This window comes from Dendrobates tinctorius, unplaced genomic scaffold (genome assembly GCF_039654945.1).
Source record: "Dendrobates tinctorius isolate UK_male_01 unplaced genomic scaffold, ASM3965494v1 ptg000083l, whole genome shotgun sequence".
NCBI classification, from domain to species: Eukaryota; Metazoa; Chordata; class Amphibia; order Anura; family Dendrobatidae; genus Dendrobates; species Dendrobates tinctorius.
This window is the reverse complement of record NW_027361751.1, coordinates 23,023,299-23,048,008: the sequence shown is the minus strand read 5'-3', so window position 1 is coordinate 23,048,008 and position 24,710 is coordinate 23,023,299. Positions and strand designations below refer to the sequence as shown.

At 45.2% G+C, this 24,710-nt stretch overlaps 1 protein-coding gene across 2 annotated transcripts in view; it reads left to right on the top strand.

Annotated features, from left to right (window-relative positions):
* The window catches only part of SREK1 (splicing regulatory glutamic acid and lysine rich protein 1), a 96,047-nt gene extending 71,817 nt beyond the window's left edge, over positions 1–24,230 (top strand). The window contains exons 8-13 of one of the 2 annotated variants that reach the window (XM_073584215.1): positions 3,878–3,980; positions 4,386–4,502; positions 5,340–5,483; positions 13,733–13,822; positions 14,711–14,840; positions 22,980–24,230. In XM_073584215.1, coding sequence (XP_073440316.1) covers positions 3,878–3,980; positions 4,386–4,502; positions 5,340–5,483; positions 13,733–13,822; positions 14,711–14,840; positions 22,980–23,117 — 722 coding nt within the window. In that variant the 3' untranslated portion in view covers positions 23,118–24,230. Of the gene's footprint in view, positions 1–3,877; positions 3,981–4,382; positions 4,503–5,339; positions 5,484–13,732; positions 13,823–14,710; positions 14,841–22,979 lie in introns of both variants that reach the window. The other variant, XM_073584214.1, reaches the window with a different exon arrangement.
* Positions 24,231–24,710: the final 480 nt, after the last annotated feature.

The window sequence follows — 24,710 nt, the reverse complement described above, 5'->3', positions numbered from 1 at the left end:
AATCAGTGATTCTGTCATAGAAGGAAATTAAGTTAGTCTGACATGACTTATTAGTTACAAACCCATGCTGACTCTGTTTAATCACTTCATTCTTATTTAGGTACTTACATACATGTTGTTTAATAATTTGTTCAAATATCTTTCCTGGTATAGATGTCAGACTCACCGGCCTATAGTTGCCTGGGTCCACCTTCTTCCCCTTTTTGAAGATAGGAACAACATTTGCTCTTCTCCAGTCTTCTGGGGCTTCTCCTGTTCTCCAAGAATTTTCAAAGATTATGGAGAGGGGTTCAAAAATTTCTTCTGCTATCTCCTTCAGTACTCTGGGTGTAATTCATCTGGACCTGGAGACTTGAATTCATTTAGGTTAGCTAAGTGTTTCCTCACTATCTTTCTGTTTATAGATATCATGGAATCTTCTATTCCCTTAATAGGACAGTGAAGAACAGTTGATGTCACATTTCCTTTCTGAGAGAAAACAGATGCAAAATAGGAATTTAAAAGTTCGGCCTTCTCAACATCCTGTCTTAGGCCTCTTTCACACTTCCGTTTTTTACAATCAGTCACAATCCGCCAGGTTTTGAAAAAAAACGGATCCTCAAATTTTTTTTGAGGATCCGTTTTTTTCCCATTGACTTGCATTAATGGCGGATTGTGACGGATTGCTGTCCGTTGCATCCGTTTTTTGTGAGGATCCGCCAAAAGTTGCTGTCCGTCACCATCCTCAAAAATTTCAAAACGGAGCTTGTAACGTTTTTTTCTCTGGCGGATCCTGCAAACACTGATTTAACCCGAATTTCTTTCTGGGTGCCGGACAAAAAAAAAAAAAAATTCTCTCTCTCTCTCTCTCTCTCCCCCTCTCTCTCTCTCCCCCTCTCTCTCTCTCCCCCTCTCTCTCTCTCTCCCCCTCTCTCTCTCTCTCCCCCTCTCTCTCTCTCTCCCCCTCTCTCTCTCTCTCCCCCTCTCTCTCTCTCTCCCCCTCTCTCTCTCTCTCCCCCTCTCTCTCTCTCTCCCCCTCTCTCTCTCTCTCCCCCTCTCTCTCTCTCTCCCTCTCTCTCTCTCTCCCCCTCTCTCTCTCTCTCCCCCTCTCTCTCTCTCCCCCTCTCTCTCTCTCTCCCCCTCTCTCTCTCTCTCCCCCTCTCTCTCTCTCTCCCCCTCTCTCTCTCTCTCTCTCTCTCTCTCTCCCCCTCTCCCCCTCTCCTTCCCAGCCAGCGATTCCTTTAAATTTCTTCATTTTCAGGATCCGTCTGAAAACGGATCCTGTGCCATCCGTTCACATCAGTTGAGAACGGATCCGCTTGTCCGCCTTTTTGGCGGATTATAACTGATGCAAAAAACTGAAGTGTGAAAGAGGCCTTACCATTTCATCATTTTCATCCTGTAAAAATCCTATAGCATCTTTGACTTTTCTTTTACTTTTGACATATCCCCAAATTCCTTTATTATTGCTTTTGACGTCTCTTGCAAGCCTCAATTCATTGTCAGATTTAGTTAATCTGATTCGTGCCCTGCAATTTCTGCAGACAGCATTATATTCTTCTTTAGATATGCCTCCCTGTTTCCATTTTATAAACATTTCTTTCTTCCTTTTTAGCATGTGCTTCAGTTCTGTGTTCATCCATCCTGGTTTCCTTAAATGCCTCCTATTCTTCCCTCTTTTCGGAATTGTTAACAATTGTGCCTTGAGAACATCGTTTTTCAAGATTTCCCATCCTTCCTGGACATTTTTGTCTTTAAAGGGAATCTGTTACCCCTTTTTTGAGATATCATATAATGATATCATTCAATTGTGTGTCACATAAGGATTCTCTTAGTACTTTTGCTTCCCCTGACCCCACATCTTTCATGCATAAATACCTTTTTTATATCGGTTCAGATGTATGTAAACTGCCACGGTACGGTCCGATGGGCGGGGCTTATTCAACTGCCCCCCCCCCCCCTCCCTGTCTTGCACTACACAAGAAGAAATGTTCCATTTCTCCTTGTTTGTTGCCCACGCTTTGTGCATTAGTATAGAAACATTTTAGTTTGTGATTGGTTTCTCTTTCTCCAATATTTTTATTATTTAGATTCTTTTGTCTTTGTTCTTCCTTTCCACTTCTAATAGCAGAGCAAAGTAAATGACACAGACCTCACATCAGTCGTAGATCGGAAGGTCTGCACAACTTGGCTCTTTCTACTCTTGACTTCTTCTGTCCATTGTTCATGGTCACTGACCGCACTTGGATTGGAAGACCCAGTCCAGCTGCTAACTCATATATGTCTGTGAGACGGTTCAGCCAGGTCTTCCGATCTGAGCGTGGTCAGTGAATATAGACAGTGTAAAACCGGCCTCGGATGTACCAGCCAGGAGGAGTGAAAGTATATACGAAGTGTGGGAAGCATACAAGGCTTCAGAAAAGACAGATCACCGAACATGCGGTTTCAGGGGGGACCTGTTACATGTTTTCTGGAGCTGTCCTACAGTGATGGCTTTCTGGTCTGAGATTTCCTCTACCATTATTTCTAAACTCACAGGTTTTACATTTACTCTATCACCTCAATTGGCCTTACTTTCTCTGGATACCAAATGCTTAGATAGAACTCTGCAATCTATTGTCCTACACATTTGTATGGTGGCTAAGAACTGTATTGCCTTTCATTGGAAAAGCCCCACCTTACCCAATTCTAGTTTCGTAATCAAATTACTCTCTCAACACAGAGCACTGGAACTTAAATTTGCTTTATCTAATAATAGTTTTGGTAAGTTTTACCAGAAATGGTCTAGGTGGGACCAGGCCTTTCCACCCTCACTAGTCTAAATAGATCTAATAACCAGATTTTAGGCCTATGATATGTTATGTCGTTGCACTGTCTCTTCTGATCCGTGTATCTTTATGACTTTATGATACTGCTATTTGTCAAGGGATGATTCCCTTGCTTTTCAGGCTAAAATGTTGCTAGCCTTTAACTATATGTTATGTTATGTATGTTCTGTTTTGAGTTCTCCTTCCCCTTTCCTCGTTCCTTCCCCCCCTCCCTGCCCTTCCTTCTCCGTCCCTCCCTACACTTTAAATTTAAAAACCCAATAAACTGTTGGAAAAGAAAAGACAGATCACCGAGTTGACGGTTGTGTGGGGACACACACAAAGCTATGTGGTGGGTTAGTAGGGAGCGACTACAGTGGCTATGTGTGAGTGGCAGGTCGAGAGGGCCACACAGACTGCAGAGGGAGAGGGAAATGACACGTTTCACAGCATTAGTGTACATTAGCACAGAGGAGAACAGACGCATCATGGGCTGTAGCAGGTGAAAGGAATGAAGCTGAGTTGACAAAAGTAAATGACACAGACCTCACATCCAGCATGGATTACTGGGAGGGATACGTTCACATGAGACAAGTCTTAAAGTGGAAACGGGCTACAAGCAAGAAATGTGAACAGACAGCCTTGATGAAGGGGTTCTCCAGTGCCGCTAAGTTTTGCATCCGGAGCTGATTGGTGTCAGCAATGTTGTACCAGCAGATGACCGCCAGGAAATCTACATGATGGAGGGGTGTCGTGTGTTACTCCTAGTGATTGAATAGAATGTGTGAATGATATCTGTGATGCATGACTCCTGTCCGGCGCCTGACAATTCCACATTATGAACACCGCTCCCCTCTCGATGCAGAAGTGAGCCGGAGAACCTCCTCTGCATCGGGAGGTGTAGCCCAAAGCTGCAGGATGGAGGCTTAAAGTTGCACTGTGCCATGTATTGTAGCTAGTAGTTCGTGCTAACTTCACAGGCTAACAAGCAATTTTAGTTTCCCTATGTTCCTTTATTTGCAATATTCTCCTGTTCTTGATATTATGGTATGTCTTTTGTTAATTAAGGTGCTTTATTTTATTTTCAACAGAAACTGGGTTACCCCTTGAAAATATAAAGAATCCCTCCAGAACTCGATCCCGTTCTCATTCCAAATCCAGATCTAGATGGAAACGGTCACACTCAAAGCACAGGTAACAGCATGCTCGCGTTGGTGACTTGTGGGATACATTGTGGCATGTATAGCTGGGTATTCCCAGTGCCTGAGCTGGGGATGTCTTTCTCTATACAGAGGCCTCAGGTGGTGAGGACTACGCAAACAACCAGATCAGTTATTTTCTTCTTTTTGTGACTGTTGTAGCAGTGAATAGAAACCAGTGCAGCACAGCCAGCTATGGAAGCATCACATAGCTGTTGTCCAAAGCCTGTCCATCCCAAAACAAATGTGTTCTTGGCTCTACTGATCATGCATGTGTGCTCAGTAGAAAAATATGGAGATTCCATATTTTTACTTTTTTATAGACCTTTCTTTTAATAGGTCCTTTTATAACCATGACATGAATTTTTAGCTGTTTAACAGGTCAATATTGTTTCAGAAGCAGGTCACAGAACCGTTCACGGTCAAGGCATAAGGAACGCAGGAGATCCAAAAGTCCCCATAAGAAACATTCTATATCAAGAGACAGACGCAAGTCAAAAAGCAGATCGCGTTCAAGGTATGAACAAACTTGATAAGAATTGGAATTTAGATCTCCGTTTGTGATGCTATTAATGCACCATCAGTAGAAGGAGGACATCCCATTGAGTGGTAAGACGGCCAATTAGGATAATCTGATGAAGAAGTCAGATGACTTTGAAACGCGTTGATAAAATCGCATCAAGTTTGTGTCTCTTGAAGGATTTCTATTTTTTTTTTTTTTTATCTTCAGCAGCAGCGCAGAGAAACCACTTGTTCTTTGCACTGCTGCCTATGTGGAGATCACAGTAGCTCATCTCCTCCTCCAGGCTCCCAGTAGGTTGGAGATTAGAGAGAGACCGCGGAGGGGAAAATAATTGAAAATGCAGGCTACGAGTCTTATAATGGCCAGAAATAGTGTTGTACCTCATGTACACACACAAAACTGCTTATTCTGAAAAGTTACTTGATAGTACAGTTACCCTTTAATAGCTTTATTCCACCAGCACTTTCATACGCTTCACTATTTGAAAGAGCATAGACCTAAATATTTGGTCTGTTTTGTCTTTATTATTTTCTCACTTATGCTATATCAGGTAATAGTTTACCATATATCTGGAAGCAAAACCTTTTCCATATGATTTTATCATTGCATTACTTTTTTTAAAAAAAAATATTGCTTGTAATGTACACTAGATGGCACTATTGAGGAGAAAATAAAATGTCTTTTTGTAGTGGACTAATTAGCAGCACATGACTGATATTTTCCCTGTGTAACATATTGTCCTTTCTTGTTTCTACCAGGAAGTATGTGAGAGGAGGGTGGAAAGTTTAATTTTCATTTACTTTAACATTATATTAATCTTGTTTCCTACAGGGAGAAAAAGAGAGACAAAGACCGGAGCAAAGCTAGGGAAAAGGAAAGAACCAAAGAAAAAAATGATAGAAGAAAGAGGGATAAGCAGTCTAGGAGCCCCTCAAAAAGCCACGCTTCCACCAGAAAGTCTCGCAGCGTTAGCAGGTTGGACTTTCTTACATATTCCTCCAATGTGTTTTACATATGGCAGCAGTGGTATGGCTGTACAGGCCTTCAATAAAACAATCCTTTTTTTTTTTTTTTTTTTATCGTTGAAGAAATTCGATGTGCCAGAGATATCAAGTGTAGAAATGCTGTGCAAATTAGACTGGAAGTGCACCGAGGGCGTGTCAAAGCACTTGGACTACTTTTTCTTTGCATATTGACACCCCCCAGTGCACTTGCAGCCAGGCTTCTACACTATATTTCTATATTTCACATGACTGGCACATGGGATGTCTAACTTTGCATGTGTAGATATATATAATGTGTGTATATTTTGATTTAGTCCTCTTTCTCTTCATTGGGGGGACACAGAGACCATGGGTGTATGCTGCTGCCACTAGGAGGCTGACACTATGCACAGAAAAAGGTTAGCTCCTCCTCCGCAGTATACACCCCACCGACCGGCACTAATTTCCTCAGTTTAGCTTAGTGTCAGTAGGAGGTGGACACGGGTCTTTCATTAGACCCATATCAACCTCAGTGTGCGTCGTTTCTTTGCAGGTTTCCGGAGGGATACAGAGTGAACGGTCACATCTGTAGTCCCCCAAGGAGACTATGAGTACGGCGTGTACTGCCACCCTGTATCCTCATAGCTCTCCACAGCAGGACCAAGAGCCTAACACAAGTGCGTGTCAGCGATCCAGACTGGTCCTCGTCCCCCGTCTCCCACCCACTCGCCTACCAGAGTCTGTCGGTTTGGATGATGCACGGACATCCTTCTACAAGGATCATGAAATCAGGATGACGAAGGTACCTTCCTTTCCCAGGTTTCAGAAGACGGATCAGGCAGTGGGTAAGTATGGGGCCACTGAGCATATCCCCCGAGGATCACGGCTCCTATCAGCAGTTCTGAGAAGCCTGGACACCGTGACAAATCCCTTTCCCACCCTGCCCCCCTTTCCCCGGCTGCACTTAGCTTGTTTCTCCTCGGCAGCCAGGCTTCATACAGGGATCCTTTCAGGAGCGGTCGCCGCGGCAGTGATGCGATGCCTCCGTGCCGCCCCGCGCTTCTCGGCGGCCGCCGCATTTACTACAGGCCCCGGCTTCATTTTGGGCCTTGCTCTGCGTCGCGGCCACGCCCCCCGCCCTCATTCTCAGGCGGTTTTCTCTACCGCCCGTTTTAGGCCCGCCCACCGCCTCCTCCCGGTATTATGAGACCCGAAGGCGACGCTCAGCCCACCCACTACTAGCCTGTCTATTATTAGCGGGCGGCGCCATCTTCAGCTCCTGCAGTTAGCTCCGCCCTTCATCTTCCTCGTTCTCAGGAAAACGCACGCTTCCTACCCTGCTCCCCTCAGGCTGCCGCCATTTTCTCAGCCTGTTAGCCGGACTCCGTCCCATCTTCTGTGGCCCTGCAAGTCCAGACGAGCTGTGCATTATCGCTTGCTGGAGGGATCTACAGGACGCCGGACCGTGAGTAGCTCTGCAACTGCAGACTGACACCCTCCTCTGCCTCCTGTCCCCCAACCTTCCGGCACTGCTTCAGTGGCTTTCCTTCATTATGTCTAACTCTAAGCCTGATCGTGCCCGTCCCCCTGTTTCCTCTTGCACTTTAGTCAAGTACTTTGCATGTTCTTCTTGAAAACTTCCCTCAGGTCAGTCCACTCTCCTCTGCCTCGACTGCAGCAATCCCATTGAGTCCGCCGCCCAGGAGCCCCCCTATTGCTCCACGTGAGAGTGAATCCCCCATTCCTGACTGGGCTTCGTCTCTATCACAATCAGTGGAAGATCTCACCAAGGTATCTCAGTCCCTAGTGGCCGTTCTTGATAAGTTGCCCCTGGACACTTCTGCAGGATCCAGCAGTTCACAAGAGGCTCCATCTGAGCCAGCCAGCATGAGCCGCAAAAGGCCCAGGCAGGACATCCAGCCGGAATCCTCCCCTCGCCCCATCTCACCACATAGTCCTTCTCAGCAGTCTCCTTCCCGTGCCTCCTCCCCCGAATCAGGAGAAGAATTCTCGGGCGCGCCATCCGAAGGGATTTTAGAGCTGGATTCGGACCATATCGCGGACATGAAGGTTACGGTACAGAACCTCATTGCAGCGATCAACCACACTTTCAAGATCACAGACTCCCCTGCAAAACCTTCAGATCAGGAGATTTCGTTCAGACGGGCAGAAGCACCTTCCAGAGTTTTCGCTTCTCATTCTGAGTTTGACAAGCTCCTTACCTGGGAAAGAGAAAATCCGACCAGGCGTTTTCAAAGAGGAAAACGTCTCAGCGTGCTGTGTCCCTATTCTCAAGAGCTCACCGACAACTGGTTGGCTTCCCCCTCGGTAGACGCTCCTGTGTCCAGACTATCGAACAACACGGTTCTTCTGATCTCGGGTGTGGCATCTCTAAGGGATTCTAACGACAGGATCATAGAATCCTTAGCAAAGTCAGCATTCGAAGCGGCTGCGGCGGTGCCAAGTCCGGTCTTTGCCTCCACTTGGGTAGCAAAGGCCATTGCTACTTGGGCGGAGGATCTGCTGCAAGGTATTCTTGATGGAGCCCAACTGGAGCGACTGGCCGAGCTAGCAACCAAATCTCCCATGCAGGGGAATATTTGGTCTCTGCTTCCTTAGATGCCGCGTCTTGCGCAGCTCAAGCATCCAGCAATGTAGTTGCAATCCGGCGTACAATTTGGCTTAAGGCTTGGCAGGCGGATTTGTCATCAAAAAAGTCCCTTACCAATCTGCCTTTTCAGGGAGCACGTCTCTTCGGTTCCCAGCTGGACCAGATTATTAAGGACGCCACTGGGGGCACAAGCTCACTTCTCCCTCAGTCCAAGCCTCGTAGACCACCTCCAAGGCGTCAGTTTCGGCCCTTTCGGTCCTTCCGCCGCGTCACGGCGGCAGAACCTTTTTCCAACCAACAAAGGCCGCAAGCACGCCAGGATAGGAAGAAGGTCTCCTTTAGGCCCACTCCCTCCTGGAGATCTCACTTCTCCCAGGGCAGATCCTCCAGATCCAGAACTAGGCGGTCCACATCGGCATGACTATCAACAAAGTTCTGAGGCGCCTTCCCAACTGGAGGCCGACTCATTTTCTTCAGACACGTCTGGCTTGCTTCGGTAGAAGACGCCTGGGTCAGGGAAGTTGTATCCTCAGGGTACAAGATAGAGTTCGTGTCTCGGCCCCGGGATCGCTGCCCTCCAAAAGACCCCGCCTTAGTTCCGGGTTTCTTTGCGTCCATCGCCTCTCTTCTCAGGTTCGGGGTGATTGTGCCCGTTCCCGAAACGATTCTCAGGGTTTTACTCAAACCTGTTTGTAGTGCCGAAAAAAGGCGGAACGGTTCTGCCCATTCTGGACCTCACGCTACTGAACAAAAGGGTCCGCCTGCGACATTTCAGGATGGAGTCCCTTCGTTCAGTAATCACTTCCATGGAGGCGCAGGAATTCATGTGCTCAATAGACATTCAAGATGCCTATCTGCACGTCCCCATCTTTCCCGGGCATCAGAAATTCCTGCGTTTCGCTATTCATCAAGACCACTACCAGTTTGTCGTCCTGCCGTTCGGTCTCGCCACTGCGCCCAGAGTGTTTACAAAGATCATGGCGGCGTTGATGGCCCTGTTGAGGATCAGAGGTCTCGTCCTCTTTCCGTACCTCGACGACATTCTAATCAAAACTCTTTTCACCAGACTCACCAAAGTCTTACCATCGTTCTCGACACTCTGTCCAGATTCGGGTGGCTCGTGAACAAAAGGAAGTCCTGCCTTGTTCCGACTCAATGTCTTGTGTTTCTGGGCTTATTGTTCGACACCCATTGATCGAGGGTCTTTCTCCCAGAAGAGAAAATGATCTCTCTGCGACGAGATGTACGATCGCTGCAGAGCCCACGGCTCCCATCTTTCCGGTCAGCCATGAAAGTCTTGGGAAAGATGGTGGCGACGGCCGAAGCGATCCCCTTTGCTCAATTTCACTCGAGACCGCTTCAACAGGCCATCCTGTCTCGGTGGAACAGGTCTGTTCTCTCCCTGGATCGTCCAATTCGCCTCTCGTCCCGGGTCAAACAGTCCCTCAATTGGTGGCTGACGTCACCTCTCTTTTCCCTAGGCCGGTCATTCCTTTCAATTCACTGGCAGATTGTGACAATGGACGCCAGCCTTCTCGGCTGGGGAGCAGTGTTTCGCAATCGGACTGTTCAGGGTCGGTGGTCGACTCACGAGTCAACTCTGCCTATCAACGTCCTCGAGATACGGGCGATTTATCTGTCTCTCATCCACTGGGAAAGGCTTCTCAGGGTTCTGCCGATCCGGATTCAGACAGACAATGCCACAGTGGTGGCATACAGTCATATGTTAAAGTTTGGGCACCCCTATTAATGTTAACCTTTTTTCTTTATAACAATTTTGGTTTTTGCAACAGCTATTTCAGTTTCATATATCTAATAACTGATGGACTCAGTTATATTTCTGGAGTCAAATGAGGTTTATTGTACTAACAGAAAATGTGCAATCTGAATTTTAACAAAATTTGACTGGTGCAAAAGTATGGGAACCCTTATCATTTTCTTGATTTGGACACTCCTAACTACTTTTTACTGACTTCCTGAAGCACTAAATTGGTTTTGTAACCTCATTGAGCTTTGAACTTCATAGCCAGGTGTATCAAATCATGAGAAAAGGTATTTAGGGTGGCCACTTGCAAGTAGTTCTCCTATTTGATTCTCCTATGAAGAGTGGCATCATGGGCTCCTCAAAACAACTCTCAAATGATCTGAAAACAAAGATTATTCAACATAGCTTTTCAGGGGAAGGATACAAAAAGTTGTCTCAGAGATTTAACCTGTCAGTTTCCACTGTGAGGAACATAGTAAGGAAATGGAAGAACACAGGTACAGTTCTTGTTAAGCCCAGAAGTGACAGGCCAAGAAAAATATCAGAAAGGCAGAGAAGAAGAATGGTGAGAACAGTCAAGGACAATCCACAGACCACCTCCTAAGACCTGCAGCATCATCTTGCTGCAGATGGTGTCACTGTGCATCGGTCAACAATACAGCGCACTTTCAACAAGGAGAAGCTGTATGGGAGAGTGATGCGAAAGAAGCAGTTTCTGCAAGCACGCCACAAACAGAGTCAACTGAGGTATGCAAAAGCACATTTGGACAAGCCAGTTACATTTTGGAAAAGGTCCTGTGGACAGATGAAACAAAGATTGAGTTGTTTGGTCATACAAAAAGGCGTTATGCATGGAGGCTAAAAAACACAGCATTCCAAGAAAAACACTTGCTACCCACAGTAAAATTTGGTGGAGGTTCCATCATGCTTTGGGGCTGTGTGGCCAATGCCGGCACCGGGAATCTTTTTAAAGTTGAGGGTCGCATGGATTCAACTCAGTATCAGCAGATTCTTGACAATAATGTGCAAGAATCAGTGACGAAGTTGAAGTTACGCAGGGGATGGATATTTAAGCAAGACAATGATCCAAAACACCGCTCCAAATCTACTCAGGCATTCATGCAGAGGAACAATTACAATGTTCTGGAATGGCCATCCCAGTCCCCAGACCTGAATATCATTGAACATCTGTGGGATGATTTGAAGCGGGCTGTCCATGCTCGGCGACCATCAAACTTAACTGAACTGGAATTGTTTTGTAAACAGGAATGGTCACAAATACCTTCATCCAGGATCCAGGAACTCATTAATAGCTACAGGAAGTGACTAGAGGCTGTTACTTTTGCAAAAGGAGGATCTACGAAATATTAATGCCACTTTTATGTTGAGGTGCCCATACTTTTGCACCTGTCAAATTTTGTTAAAATGCAGATTTCACATTTTCTGTTAGTACAATAAACCTCATTGGAATCCATAAATATAACTGAGTCCATCAGTTATTAGATATATGAAACTGAAATAGCTGTTGCAAAAACCAAAATTGTTATAAAGAAAAAAGGTTAACATTAATAGGGGTGCCCAAACTTTAACATATGACTGTATGTCAACCACCAAGGGGGGACACGGAGTTCCTCGCCTCTAGCGGAAGTGTTCAAGATTCTCCACTGGGCGGAGGTATCAGTCCCAGCGATATCCGCGTTGCACATTCCCGGCGTGGACAATTGTGCCGCCGATTTTCTCAGCCGCGACGGTCTCGCGGCCAGGAGTGGTCCTTACATCCGGATGTCTTCCATCAGCTTTGCCGTCGTTGGGGGACTCCGGACGTAGATCTGCTGGCGTCTCGCCTGAACAGGAATGTCCCACAGTTCGTATCAAGGGCCCGAGATCCTCTCGCAGTGGGCGCCGATGCTCTGACCATTTTCTGGTCTCAGTTCAAGTTCCCCTATCTGTTCCCTCCCCTTTCTCTTCTTCCCAAGCTGTTGATGAAAATCAAGGCGGAAGGGGTACCAGTCATCCTCATCGCTCTGGATTGGCCCAGAAGGTCTTGGTTCGCGGACATCGTCAACCTTCTCGCGGACGCCCGCTGGAAGCTTCCAGACAGAGCAGATCTGCTGTCTCAGGGTCCAATCTGCCACCCCAATTCTCTGCCGCTCAATTTAACGGCGTGGCTGTTGAGACCGCGGTTCTCAAACGGTCAGGTTTTTCGGATCAGGTTATTCACACCATGATCCGTGCTAGAAAGCCATAGTCTTCCAGAATTTATTATCGTACGTGGAAGGCCTATTTCACTTGGTGCGAGGCCAATGACATTCCGCCCATGTCCTTTTCACTCCCTTCTATCCTGGCGTTCCTCCAGGCAGGCCGAGATGCGGGCCTTGCCCTTAGCTCTTTAAAGGGTCAAGTCTCGGCGCTTTCCATTATTTTCCAGAAGACGTTGTCCTCCCGTCCACAGGTCAAGATCTTTCTTCAGGGAGTGGCTCATGCGGCACCTCCGTACCGCGCTCCCGTGGATCCATGGGATCTCAGTCTGGTTCTGGAGGCTCTACAAGGTTCACCCTTTGAACCTCTCAGGGAAGATTCCCTTTCCCTTCTCTCCTGGAAAGTAGCTTTTCTGGTGGCCATCACCTCCATCCGGCGCGTGTCGGAATTGGCGGCCCTTTCTTGTCGCCCCCCTTTCTTGGTGCTCCACCAGGATAAGGTGGTCCTGCGGCCCCCCCCCTTCCTTCCTCCCTAAGGTGGTGTCCACTTTTCACCTAAATGAGGACATTGTTCTACCGTCCTTCTGTCCGGGTCCAATCCATCCGCTTGAGCGCTCCTTGAACAAGCTAGACCTGGTTAGGGCGATGAAGGTCTACCTAGCTAGGACGACTCCCTTGCGGAAGACAGACTCACTTTTCATCATTCCAGATGGTGCGTGGAGAGGTCAGCCGGCCTCCAAGGCTACTATTGCTCGCTGGATCAGATCGGCAATTTTGGAAGCCTACCGGGTCAAGCATCGAGTGCCCCTCCTGGAATTAGAGCTCACTTTACCCGGGCAGTGGGTGCCTCCTGGGCGGTGCGCCACAGAGCCTCCGCGCTGCAGCTTTGCAAAGCTGCAACCTGGTCTTCAATCCACACGTTTGCTTCAGTGGATGCCAGCCTAGGCAGAAGGATCTTGCAGGCGCCGGTGGTGAGTTCTCAGACCTAATGGAAGTTTGCTTCTCCCTACCCAGGGACTGCTTTGGGACGTCCCATGGTCTCTGTATCCCCCAATGAAGCGATAGAGAAAACAGGATTTTTGGGTTGCTTACCGTAAAATCTGTTTCTCTGAGCCTTCATTGGGGACACAGCACCCTCCCATGTTTTGCAACTCCTGTTCTTTTGATGTTTGTTGGTTACAGTTGAGTTGTCTGTTCTGTTTTTACTCTTTTGTTACTTCTCCTACTGCTTTCTCACTAACTGAGGAAATTAGTGCCGGTCGGTGGGGTGTATACTGTGGAGGAGGAGCTAACCTTTTTCTGTGCACAGTGTCAGCCTCCTAGTGGCAGCAGCATACACCCATGGTCTCTGTGTCCCCCAATGAAGGCTCCAAGAAACAGATTTTACGGTAAGCAAACCAAAAATCCGTTTTTTGTGGATGCACCATTGCTCATCTCATGAACAATATTAAGGATAAAATCAGAATGGGATTGATTAAGCCCATGGGTGCCACAGAAATTTTTGGTGACAATTATATTTTCACCTGTCTCCTTCGTTTGCTGCTATAACGTTTGTATTTTTCCGATCACACAACCAGGATGGGCCTGATTTTTTTGCATAGTGAAATGTGTAAGTTTTAATGGGTGAAATTAATTAAAGCTATTGTTGTACACACTTTTCGTTTCAGGGAAAGGCGCAAAAGGAGGAGTCGAAGTCTTTCTAAATCCCCCAAAACTTCTAAATCTGTCAAGGTTTCTAAGTCTCCTTCACCCAGAAGGTAATATTCAATTAGCAAACAATTATTTAGGTATCTTGTTAATTACAAAGATTTCCTTATGGCGGGCCATCACAAAGCAAAAAAACTCTTGAGTACAATATTATTCTATGCCAAGTACAGGGCTTGTAGGGGTTCAGGCGTTATTCCCACATAGTACAATATAGGTTTTCCTGGTGTGTTCGCTTGAGAAACAATATTTTTGTTCTCTTTACATTATTTATTCTTTGCGAAAGGGTATTCCATTATGAAGTTAAAGTGGTTGTCCAGTCGTAATCTTACAAGTCCCTGCTGTGAGGATTCTCCGGTGCTGGGAGCGAGCAGTCATGTGACCACAAATTTGCGATTTGCATAATTCCAGCCACGTTCCGACTAGACGTGTTCAGCCCCACTGAATATACTTGTATTGAGCGAAGCCGCGCAAAACTAGTTGACACCTGACATGTATGCAGATTGTATAGTTGTGGTCATGCACTTCCCACTCAGAGCCCAGAAGAATCCTGACAGTGCACATGCTGTGAGGATTCACAAGTCTGCAGTCACATAGAGTGACTACAGACTTGTGGCCTATGGCCGGACAACCCCTTTAATGCCTATCTATGTGATAGGTGATAACGTGTCATTTGGTGAGAGTCCCACTGCTGAGACCTCGCCAGAAAATAAACGCAGTTGTGCATGCACACTGTTCATTCTCCTTTGGACTGCCTATTGAGTGAGTAGAACGACGCGCGTTGTACCTTCTTCTGTTCATCGATGGTGGCCTCAGCGGTCAGACCGCCACTGATCTAGAAGTTATCGCTTATCTTGTGGGTAACTATCTTACTGGAGTACTACTGTAATTCAGTCTTTCTCCAAGTTGTTGCAAATTTGTAATTTTTTTTTTAAAAAAAGGAAAGAGAAGAAGAGAGGGAAAGAAGGGGATAACAGTGCAGATAGAAGGGAGAGCAGTCGTTCCTCATCAAAGAAAAATAGCAATAAAACCAGAGAAATGAGAGACTCATTCGATAACTACAAGAAAAGGGTAAGAATTGCAAACATGTCATATTGTGTTCTGGTAAGATGTGCCTGTTACACACACATATTATCTGTTCCCACTGACATCACCTATACGTGCTGCTGTCATGCAGTATTAATCACTACCGGAACAGGTTTATTCACATCAGCATTTTTAATACTGTTCAACTCGGACTGTCATTTTACCAAATTTAATAATTATATATTAACTTGCAAAAGTTTAAAAGAATGGCAGTCAAGTATTCCTTTACAAATTGAAAAGTTACAAAACTTAATTCAGCAGCATTGCCGTTTCGAGGTTTTCCAGAGAAGGCTGCGAGCCTTGTTACTGCCTACAATGCTTTGGGATCATACTCCACATCTTTGTCATCTTAAAATGAATAGCTATGGGTTTAATTTAAGTCTCAGTAATAAACCCCTTCTCGACGTGGCCACTTTTACATTTTTCATTTTTTCCTCGATTTCTTCCAAGAGCTATAACTTTTTATTCTGTCTACATAGACATGTGAGGGCTTATTTTTTGCAGCACGAGTTGTACTTTTGAAAGACACCATTCATTTTACCTAATAGGGCACTAGAAAATAGGAAAAAAATTCAAGTGAATTTAAATTGTGAACTCCCCCCCCCCCCCCCCCCAAATCTAACATTGACTTTGGGAATTATTTTTAAAACGTGCATTGTGTAGTAAAAATGACTTGGCAATATGATTCTCCTCATAACTACGATTATGGAGATACCAAACTTACCAAGTTTTATGATTATATTTTAGTGGTGAGGAAAAAATCATACATTTTCCATTTTCTGACATCTGTAATGCTTTAAATTTTTTTGTCGAAAGAGCTGTGTGAGGCCTTATTTTTTCGGGGTGAAACGATGTGTTTAATCATTTTGATTGCTAATACATTTTTTGCGGTGTTGTGGCTACCAAATTTTGTCGTTTTTAATTTTTTGGGTGTTTATTGATTTGGTCAATTATTTTGATACTATATGTGTGGACTATATACAGCGTGAGCCCACACATAGCCTCCAATATACAGTATGAGCCCACACATAGCCTCACTATATACAGCGTGAGCCCACACATAGCCTCACTATATACAGCGAGCTACACATAGCCTCACTATATACAGCGTGAGCCCACACATAGCCTCCAATATACAGTATGAGCCCACACATAGCCTCACTATATACAGCGTGAGCCCACACATAACCTCACTATATGCAGCGTGAGCCCACACATAGCCTCATTATATACAGCGAGCCACACATAGCCTCACTATATACAGCGTGAGCCCACACATAGCCTGCAATATACAGCGTGAACCCACACACAGCTTCCAATATACAGTATGAGCCCACACACAGCCTCCAATATACAGTATGAGCCGACAAATAGCCTCACTATATACAGCGTGAGCCCACACATAGCCTCACTATATACAGCTTGAGCCCATACATAGCCTCACTATATACAGCGAGCCACACATAGCCTCACTATATACAGCGAGCCACACATAACCTCACTATATACAGCGTGAGCCCACACATAGCCTCACTATATACAGAGTGAGCCCATACATAGCCTCACTATATACAGCGAGCCACACATAGCCTCACTATATACAGCGTGAGCCCACACATAGCTTCCAATATACAGTATGAGCCCACACATAGCCTCCAATATACAGTATGAGCCCACACATAGCCTCACTATATACAGCGTGAGCCCACACATAGCCTCACTATATACAGCGTGAGCCCACACATAGCCTCACTATATACAGCGTGAGCCCACACATAGCCTCACTATATACAGCGTGAGCCCGCACAAATCTCCAGTATACAGCGTGAGCCCCACATAGGCGCTAATATTAATATAAGGCGTGAGCCCACATATAGCCTCCATTATACAGCGTGAGCCCACACATAGCTTCACTACATACAGCGTGTGCCCCAAATAGCCTCTTATACAGTTGTGGCCAAAAGTATTGACACCCCTGCAATTTTGCAGCCAAATTGGACATAATTCCACACCAAACATAAAAAAGAGGGTGGACAAAAGTAATGGCACTGTTCGAACAATCATGTGATGCTTCTCTAATTTGTGTAATTAGCAGCACCTGTAACTTACCTGTGGCACCTAACAGGTGTTGGCAATAACTAAATCACACTTGCAGCCAGTTGACATGGATTAAAGTTGACTCAACCTCTGTCCTGTGTCCTTGTGTGTACCACATTGAGCATGGAGAAAAGAAAGAAGACCAAAGAACTGTCTGAGGACTTGAGAAACCAAATTGTGAGGAAGCATGAGCAATCTCAAGGCTACAAGTCCATATCCAAAGACCTGAATGTTCCTGTGTCTACCGTGCGCAGTGTCATCAAGAAGTTTAAAGCTCCAACTGTGGCTAACCTCCCTAGATGTGGATGGAAAAGAAAAGATTTCAACGCAAGATTGTGCGGATGTTGGATAAAGAACCTCGACTAACATCCAAACAAGTTCAAGCTACCCTGCAGTCCGAGGGTACAACAGTGTCCACCCGTACTATCCGTCGGCGTCTGAATGAAAAGGGACTGTATGGTAGGAGACCCAGGAAGACCCCACTTCTTACCCCGAGACATAAAAAAAGCCAGGCTGGAGTTTGCCAAAACTTACCTGAAAAAGCCTAAAACGTTTTGGAAGAATGTTCTCTGGTCAGATGAGACAAAAGTAGAGCTTTTTGGGCAAAGGCATCAACATAGATTTTACAGGAGAAAAAAGAGGCAGTCAAAAAAGCACGGTCCCTACAGTCAAACATGGTGGAGGTTCCCTGATGTTTTGGGTTTGCTTTGCTGCCTCTGGCACTGGACTGCTGGACCGTGTGCATGGCATTATGAAGTCTGAAGACTACCAACAAATTTTGCAGCATAATGTAGGGCCCAGTGTGAAAAAGCTGGGTCTCCCTCAGAGGTCATGGGTCTTCCAGCAGGACAATGACCCAAAACACACTTCAAAAAGCACTAGAAAATGGTTTGAGAGAAAGCACTGGAGACTTCTAAGGTGGCCAGCAATGAGTCCAGACATGAATCCCATAGAACATCTGTGGAGAGATCTAAAAATGGCAGTTTGGAGAAGGCACCCTTCTAATATCAGGGACCTGGAGCAGTTTGCCAAAGAAGAATGGTCTAAAATTCCAGCAGAGCATTGTAAGAAACTCATTGATGGTTAACGGAAGCGGTTGGTCGCAGTTATTTTGGCTAAAGGTTGTGCAACCAAGTATTAGGCTGAGGGTGCCAATACTTTTGTCTGGCCCATTTTTGGAGTTTTGTGTGAAATGATCAATGTTTTGCTTTTTGCTTCATTCTCTTTTGTGTTTTTTCATTTAAGACAAATTAAATGAAGATAATAACACCGAAGACTTTGTGTTTGCAATCATTTTCAGGAAGAAACTGAGTATTATCTGACTAAATTGCAGGGGTGTCAATACTTTTGGCCACAACTGTATACAGTGTTTGCCCCACATAGGCTCTTATATACAGTGATACAGTGTGTCTCACATAGCCTCTTATATACAGCGTGTGCCCAACATAGCCTCTTGTATACAGCATGTGCCTCACATAGCCTCTTATATACAGCGTGTGCCCCACATAGCCTCTTATATACAGCGTGTGCCCCACATAGCCTCTTCCTGGCGCTGCTGGAGTGGCAGCCTGTTACAGTAGCTCCTTCTTTGATCTCCTTTTTTCTCTATTTTTTCTATTTTTCCTTTCTCTTTTTTATTGTTACTCCAAAGGACATTGCACTATGGATAACCATAAGAGGACCTGGACCTTTGATGGACTTTTTATCTTTTTACTTGGATCTATTGTGTTGGGAAATCCAGGAACTGAAAAAGACCCTGTTGTCTACTCCAGAGAAGCTATACTGCTGCTTAGGGACACAACAAGGCAGCATGCTGCTAATAGACCAGAGGACATTCCACCAGAAATAAGGAACACTAAGAGAAGAGGTTGCAGAGCTGGAGCCCTCAGGAAAGCTAGAAGAAGGCGCTATAGACCTGCTCTTCCCTCCGTCATTATGGGCAATGTGAGGTCACTCGGGAATAAGTTGGAAGAACTATCGGCGCTGACCAGACATCATCGGGAATTAAGGGAGTGCAGCATGTTGCTGTTTACAGAGACCGGACACTGTTGTCTCGTTGGATGGCTTTAAACTCATTCGCGCGGACAGGACAAGGGAGAGCGGTAAGAGGAAAGGCGGAGGGCTGGCGATATTTGTGAATGATAGATGGTGTGACTAGGCATATCGTGGTCAAGGAGCAAACATGCTGTAAGGACATTGAGCTATTAGCTGTGGGCATGAGACCTTTTTATTTACCGAGGGAACTATCGCATGTAATCATGATAGCTGCATATGTCCCCCCTTCTGCGAAAGCTGATGCCGCCACTGAGGTCCTACAATCCACAGTGAGTATAATGCAGTCCCTTCACCCCCAAGCACTCCTTCTGGTTTCGGGAGACTTCAATCATGTGTCTCCAGCATCCATACTACCCAGTTGCACACACAGTATGTTACCTGCTTCACTAGAGACAACAAAACATTGGACTTGTTCTTTGCCAGTGTGAGAGGGGCATATGCCTCGTCAGCCCTACCGCCCCTTGGAAGATCGGATCACAACCAAGTGCACCTCCAACCCGTGTACAAGCCACTTGTACAGAGAGAACCTGCTGTCACTCGCATAGTGAGGATATGGACTGAGGAGAGTGATGATGCTCTGAGAGACTGCTTTGAAACAACCACTTGGGAAGTGCTGCAAGATTCCTATGGTGATGACATGGATGGTCTCACACACTGTATAACGGACTACATTAATTTCTGTGTAGACAACACGGTACCCACAAAAGTAGTGAGGTTCTTCTCTAACAACAAACCATGGATCAGCTCCGGAATAAAGGCTCTTCTCAAAGAGAAGAAGTTGGCCTTCAGATCAGGTGACAAGGGCAGGCTGCGAGAGGTGCAGAAAGATCTGAAGAATCTAATCAGGCAGGGAAAGGCTAATTATAAGAAAAAAATTGAACTGAAACTGTCACAGAAAAGGATCCATGAAGTCTGGGAGGGTCTAAAGTCTATATCTGGGCATAGACAGACTGTCTCCAGGATCGTTGTAGATAAAGAGGGGCTTAATGAACTTAATCTATTCTTTAACAGATTTAATCACACACTGGCTGCTCCTGCCCCTGCATACCATTCACACCTCTCTGCTACAATAACCTCATCCCCTGCTGCAACTTGTCAACTGAGCCAGGGTCTGTTCTTCACAAGTACCCAGGTTGCAAAAGAACTGAATAAGATCAAAGTTTTGAAGGCTGCAGGTCCTGACGGCATCAGTGCAAGACTAATCAAAACCTGCGGGCACCAGCTGAGTGAGATCATTACATATCTGTTCAATATGAGCCTGAGAATAGGTATAGTACCACAACTATGGAAATTATCGTGTGTGGTACCGGTTCCGAAGAAACCTTATCCGAAAGACCTTAATGACTATAAGACCTGTAGCATTGACATCACACCTGATGAAGGTATTAGAGAGATTGGTTCTCACACGTCTCCGTCCTCTAGTGAGCTCGGATATGGACCCTCTCCAGTTTGCCTACAGGCTGGGCATTGGTGTGGATGATGCCATTATCCACCTTCTAGATAGGACTCTCTCTCACCTGGAGAAACCTGGGAACACTGTGAGAATAATGTTCTTCGATTTCTCTAGTGCTTTTAACACCATACAGCCAGGTCTACTGAGAGACAAGCTGGGCCTTGTTGGTGTGGACCTCCAACTCTCCACCTGGATCCTTAACTACCTCACGAACCGACCTCAGTTTGTAAAGGTTCGGGACAGTGTGTCAGACACGGTGATCTGCAATACAGGGGCACCTCAAGGTACAGTTCTTGCCCCTTTTCTCTTCACACTGTACACTGCGGATTTTAGGTGCAACTCATCTAGCTGCTACTTGCAGAAGTATTCTGATGACTCTGCAATAGTAGGCCTCATCACAGGAGGTGATGAAAGAGAGTACAGAGACACTAACCAAGCTTTTGTGGAGTGGTGTCAGAGGAACCACCTTAGGATTAATTCCGGGAAGACCAAGGAATTGGTGGTGGACTTTCGCAAGGGCAAAAATCCACCAGTAGTGGTGAACATTCAGGGAAATGACATTGAGATAGTCGACACCTATAAGTACCTTGGTGTGATCCTCAATAATAAGCTTGACTGGGCCCATCACTTGGATGCAGTGTACAGGAAGAGCCAAAGCAGGCTTTATCTGCTCAGAAGGCTGAGAGCCTTCGGAGTTAGAGGGGCACTCCTTGCATCCTTCTTCAACTCTGTTGTGGCATCAGTCATCTTCTTTGGTGTGGCGTGCTGGGGTAGTGGCATATCAACCAGGGATAGGAATAGGCTGGACAAACTGATTAGAAGGGCCAGCTCTGTCCTGGGATGCCCCCTTGATCCAGTTCAGGAAGTAGGCGACAGGAGGATACTGGCCAAGGTGAGCTACATGGTGCAGAATGATTCCCATCCCATGCTTGAGACCGTGACAAAGATGTGCAGTACTGTCAGTGACCGGCTACTTCATCCTAAATGTGAGAGGGAGCGCTATCAAAAGTCCTTCCTTCCTGCTGCAGTTAGGCTGTATAACCAGCACTGTCCAAAACGGAGAACGACCCAAACAGTGAACTGATAGATCCAAAGTTGTGACAGTCCGGTTACATTTTTTTTTTTTTTCCCCGTATATGTACCTACCTACTGTCAATGTAATGCCTTTATGCATCTGTATCTGTACTTGTTCCTGCCTTGCTACTGTAATGCTCTGAATTTCCCCATGGTGGGACGATTAAAGGATTATCTTATCTTATATACAGTGTGTGCCCCACATAGCCTCTTATATACAGCGTGTGCCCCACATAGCCTCTTGTATACAGTGTGTCCCACATAGCCTCTTGTATACAGTGTGTGTCCCACATAGCCTCTTGTATACAGTGTGTGCCCCACATAGCCTCTTGTATACAGTGTGTCCCACATAGCCTCTTGTATACAGTGTGTGTCCCACATAGCCTCTTGTATACAGTGTGTGCCCCACATAGCCTCTTATATACAGCGTGTGCCCCACATAGCCTCTTATATACAGCGTGTGCCCCACATAGCCTCTTATATACAGCGTGTGCCCCACATAGCCTCTTGTATACAGCGTGTGCCTCACGTAGCCTCTTATATACAGCGTGTGCCCCACATAGTCTCTTGTATACAGCGTGTGCCCCACATAGCCTCTTGTATACAGCATGTGCCTCACATAGCCTCTTATATACAGTGTGTGCCCCACATAGCCTCTTATATACAGTGTGTGCCCCACATAGCCTCTTATATACAGTGTGTGCCCCACATAGCCTCTTATATACAGTGTGTGCCCCACATAGGCTCTTATATAGTATGAGCCTCACATAGCCTCCATGTAAGGAGCGTGAGCGCCACATAGCCTCATACAGACATACAAGTATTACATACACATGAAAAAAAACACTCACCTCGCTACCTTTCCTGTCTCATGCAGTCTCGGCAGCAGCGGGATGAAATGACGTCATTGCATCAGCTGTCTCACACGCTGATTGGTGGAAGCTGGAGCCGGCGGCGCTGTCCTTCACCAATGTATTCACTGCTGTCTACATCCTGAGTATGCAGACAGTGGTGACAGCGGGCGGCAGATGGACTGAAGGCACAGTGCGGCTCGTAGGCCATTGTTTCATTCCTTAGGCTGTCTTGGTCCCCGGGTAGGGACTGGAACAGCCAGAGGGCCGGATGTGGGCCGCTGTTTGCCCTGGTCTGTTTTGATAGATTGGGCTTTTCTGAACTCGTTGATGCCACATATGTGTATTTTTACATTTTTTGTAATTTTTTTTTAATATGGGAAAAGGAAGGTGATTTGAACTTTAATGTTCTTATTTTTTATTTTATCTTTTCACTGTATTTATTACGTGTGTGTGTGTATATATACATATACATATATATATATATATATATATATATATATATATATATATATATTATAAAATGTGTGTGTCAGCGGTTTAATTTCATGCTGCTTGCTTGGAAACTGACATGTCCCCTTGCTTTGCTTACAGGAAAAGGATAACGTAAAGGATGACTTGAATACTGTGAATGAATTCAGTGATGAAAACATTGAGGGTGGAGACTCTCGGCACAATGGGAACTGTACAATGAGTGAATACAGTAGGTCAAGAAGAACAGAAGTGGTATAAGCCTGTACGACTCCTGGATCTTTAGCGAATTCACGGCCAAAATGCTAGATGTGTTCATTTGGTTCCTGAGTGAACATGATGTGGGCATTATGTGCGTCCGTATAGAACTCTCTTGGTATCAATAGTTTCTTTTTTGTAAATTTGGTTCACTACAGTGTTGGTTAGTATATATTTGCCTAAGAAGGTAATTTTAAACCCGAATCATTTCCATCAAGTATTGACATTTTGTAAATTTGTCACTATGGCTTGATTTTCTTTTCTTTATAATATGTTCACCTCTGTCAGAAAGTTGCAAATGCTGACGGTAACCACTGCCAGTAACACAAATGTATATTTTATTTTTAACATAATGGTTGCACAGCAGAAGCCTTGTATATTACTGTGTTGTAGGGTCTTTTTTAACTTGTCAGATATTCCCTCAAAACTCTGAAAGTGTCCGGCGACGATTAACAATTACGTTCACACTTTTACGACAAATAATGCAAAGTTTATGAAGTATTTTTTTTTCCTCTGCAATACGCCACCATTTTGTATATGACACTACTTATATTGCAGGTTTGTCATTTCCTTGTTACATGTGTATTTTCTATTTGTGTCTTTCACTCTGTTAGGAGGTGATGCAGTTTTATTGGAACCCAGATTGTTCTATCGACAGCAAGAAAAATGAACTCCACTGTTACTGACCTTTTTCTCCGGAATAACTTTTTTTTTTTTTTTTTAAAGATTTCTTATGACATGTTCACACTGAGCTTTTTAAAGAGCTTTTGGGTCAGACATTTTCCAAAATCATTGAGGACTTCAAAAACTACAAGCTTTGATAGAAGAGTCGGAGAGTTTCTTCTCCAAAAACAGCTAAAAAAAAACCTCAGTGTGAACACATTCTTAGACTGTAGAGTCCAGTACAAGTAAGTCTCAATCATTAGGGTTGCTGGACTGAGAAAGTTGTGATGCTGTTTTTTTTTCATTACATTAGATCACAAAGTAAAACTTCAGTGCCTTCTAACTGTGTGGCATGTTGTTTTACATGATGGCTTCTTATAAGGGATATTGCACACTTAGAAATCATGACCTAATGTTAGTAGATGTTCTTCATTAAACTGGTTTCTATATATATTTATGGTGGTCTTTTCTCCTACCAAATTTGTCATTTCACGTAGTAACAGTAATATGTAGATATCTGTTTATTTTTATTTTCAACAAATGTATCCCATGCAAAAAGAGATTATAGACCACAGTGAGGGTACATTAATATGAACTTACTGCTCTGTCGTGTCACTGGGGCATTCAAGACCCTTGGATGTGGAGGCTGGCACTAAGAACAAAGAAAAAGTGGGTTAATCCCTTGCAGTCTACAGCCAATGACTGGCATAGAGGTAGGTTGGTTTAGCTTAGTGTCACACAGGAGGCAGACATCTGGGTTCTGTAGATTTGTTTCTTCCTTTTTATGTAGAATGCGGTTAACTGGATTTTCCTTATAGTTGGAAAATGTAGAGCTAAACCAGTCACACTGTCTTCCCTGTCTCTGTGATAGCAGGCCCAGAACCGCCGGTAGGCAGTTGGTCCATGCAACATACTCTCAACCGCCTGCCACCC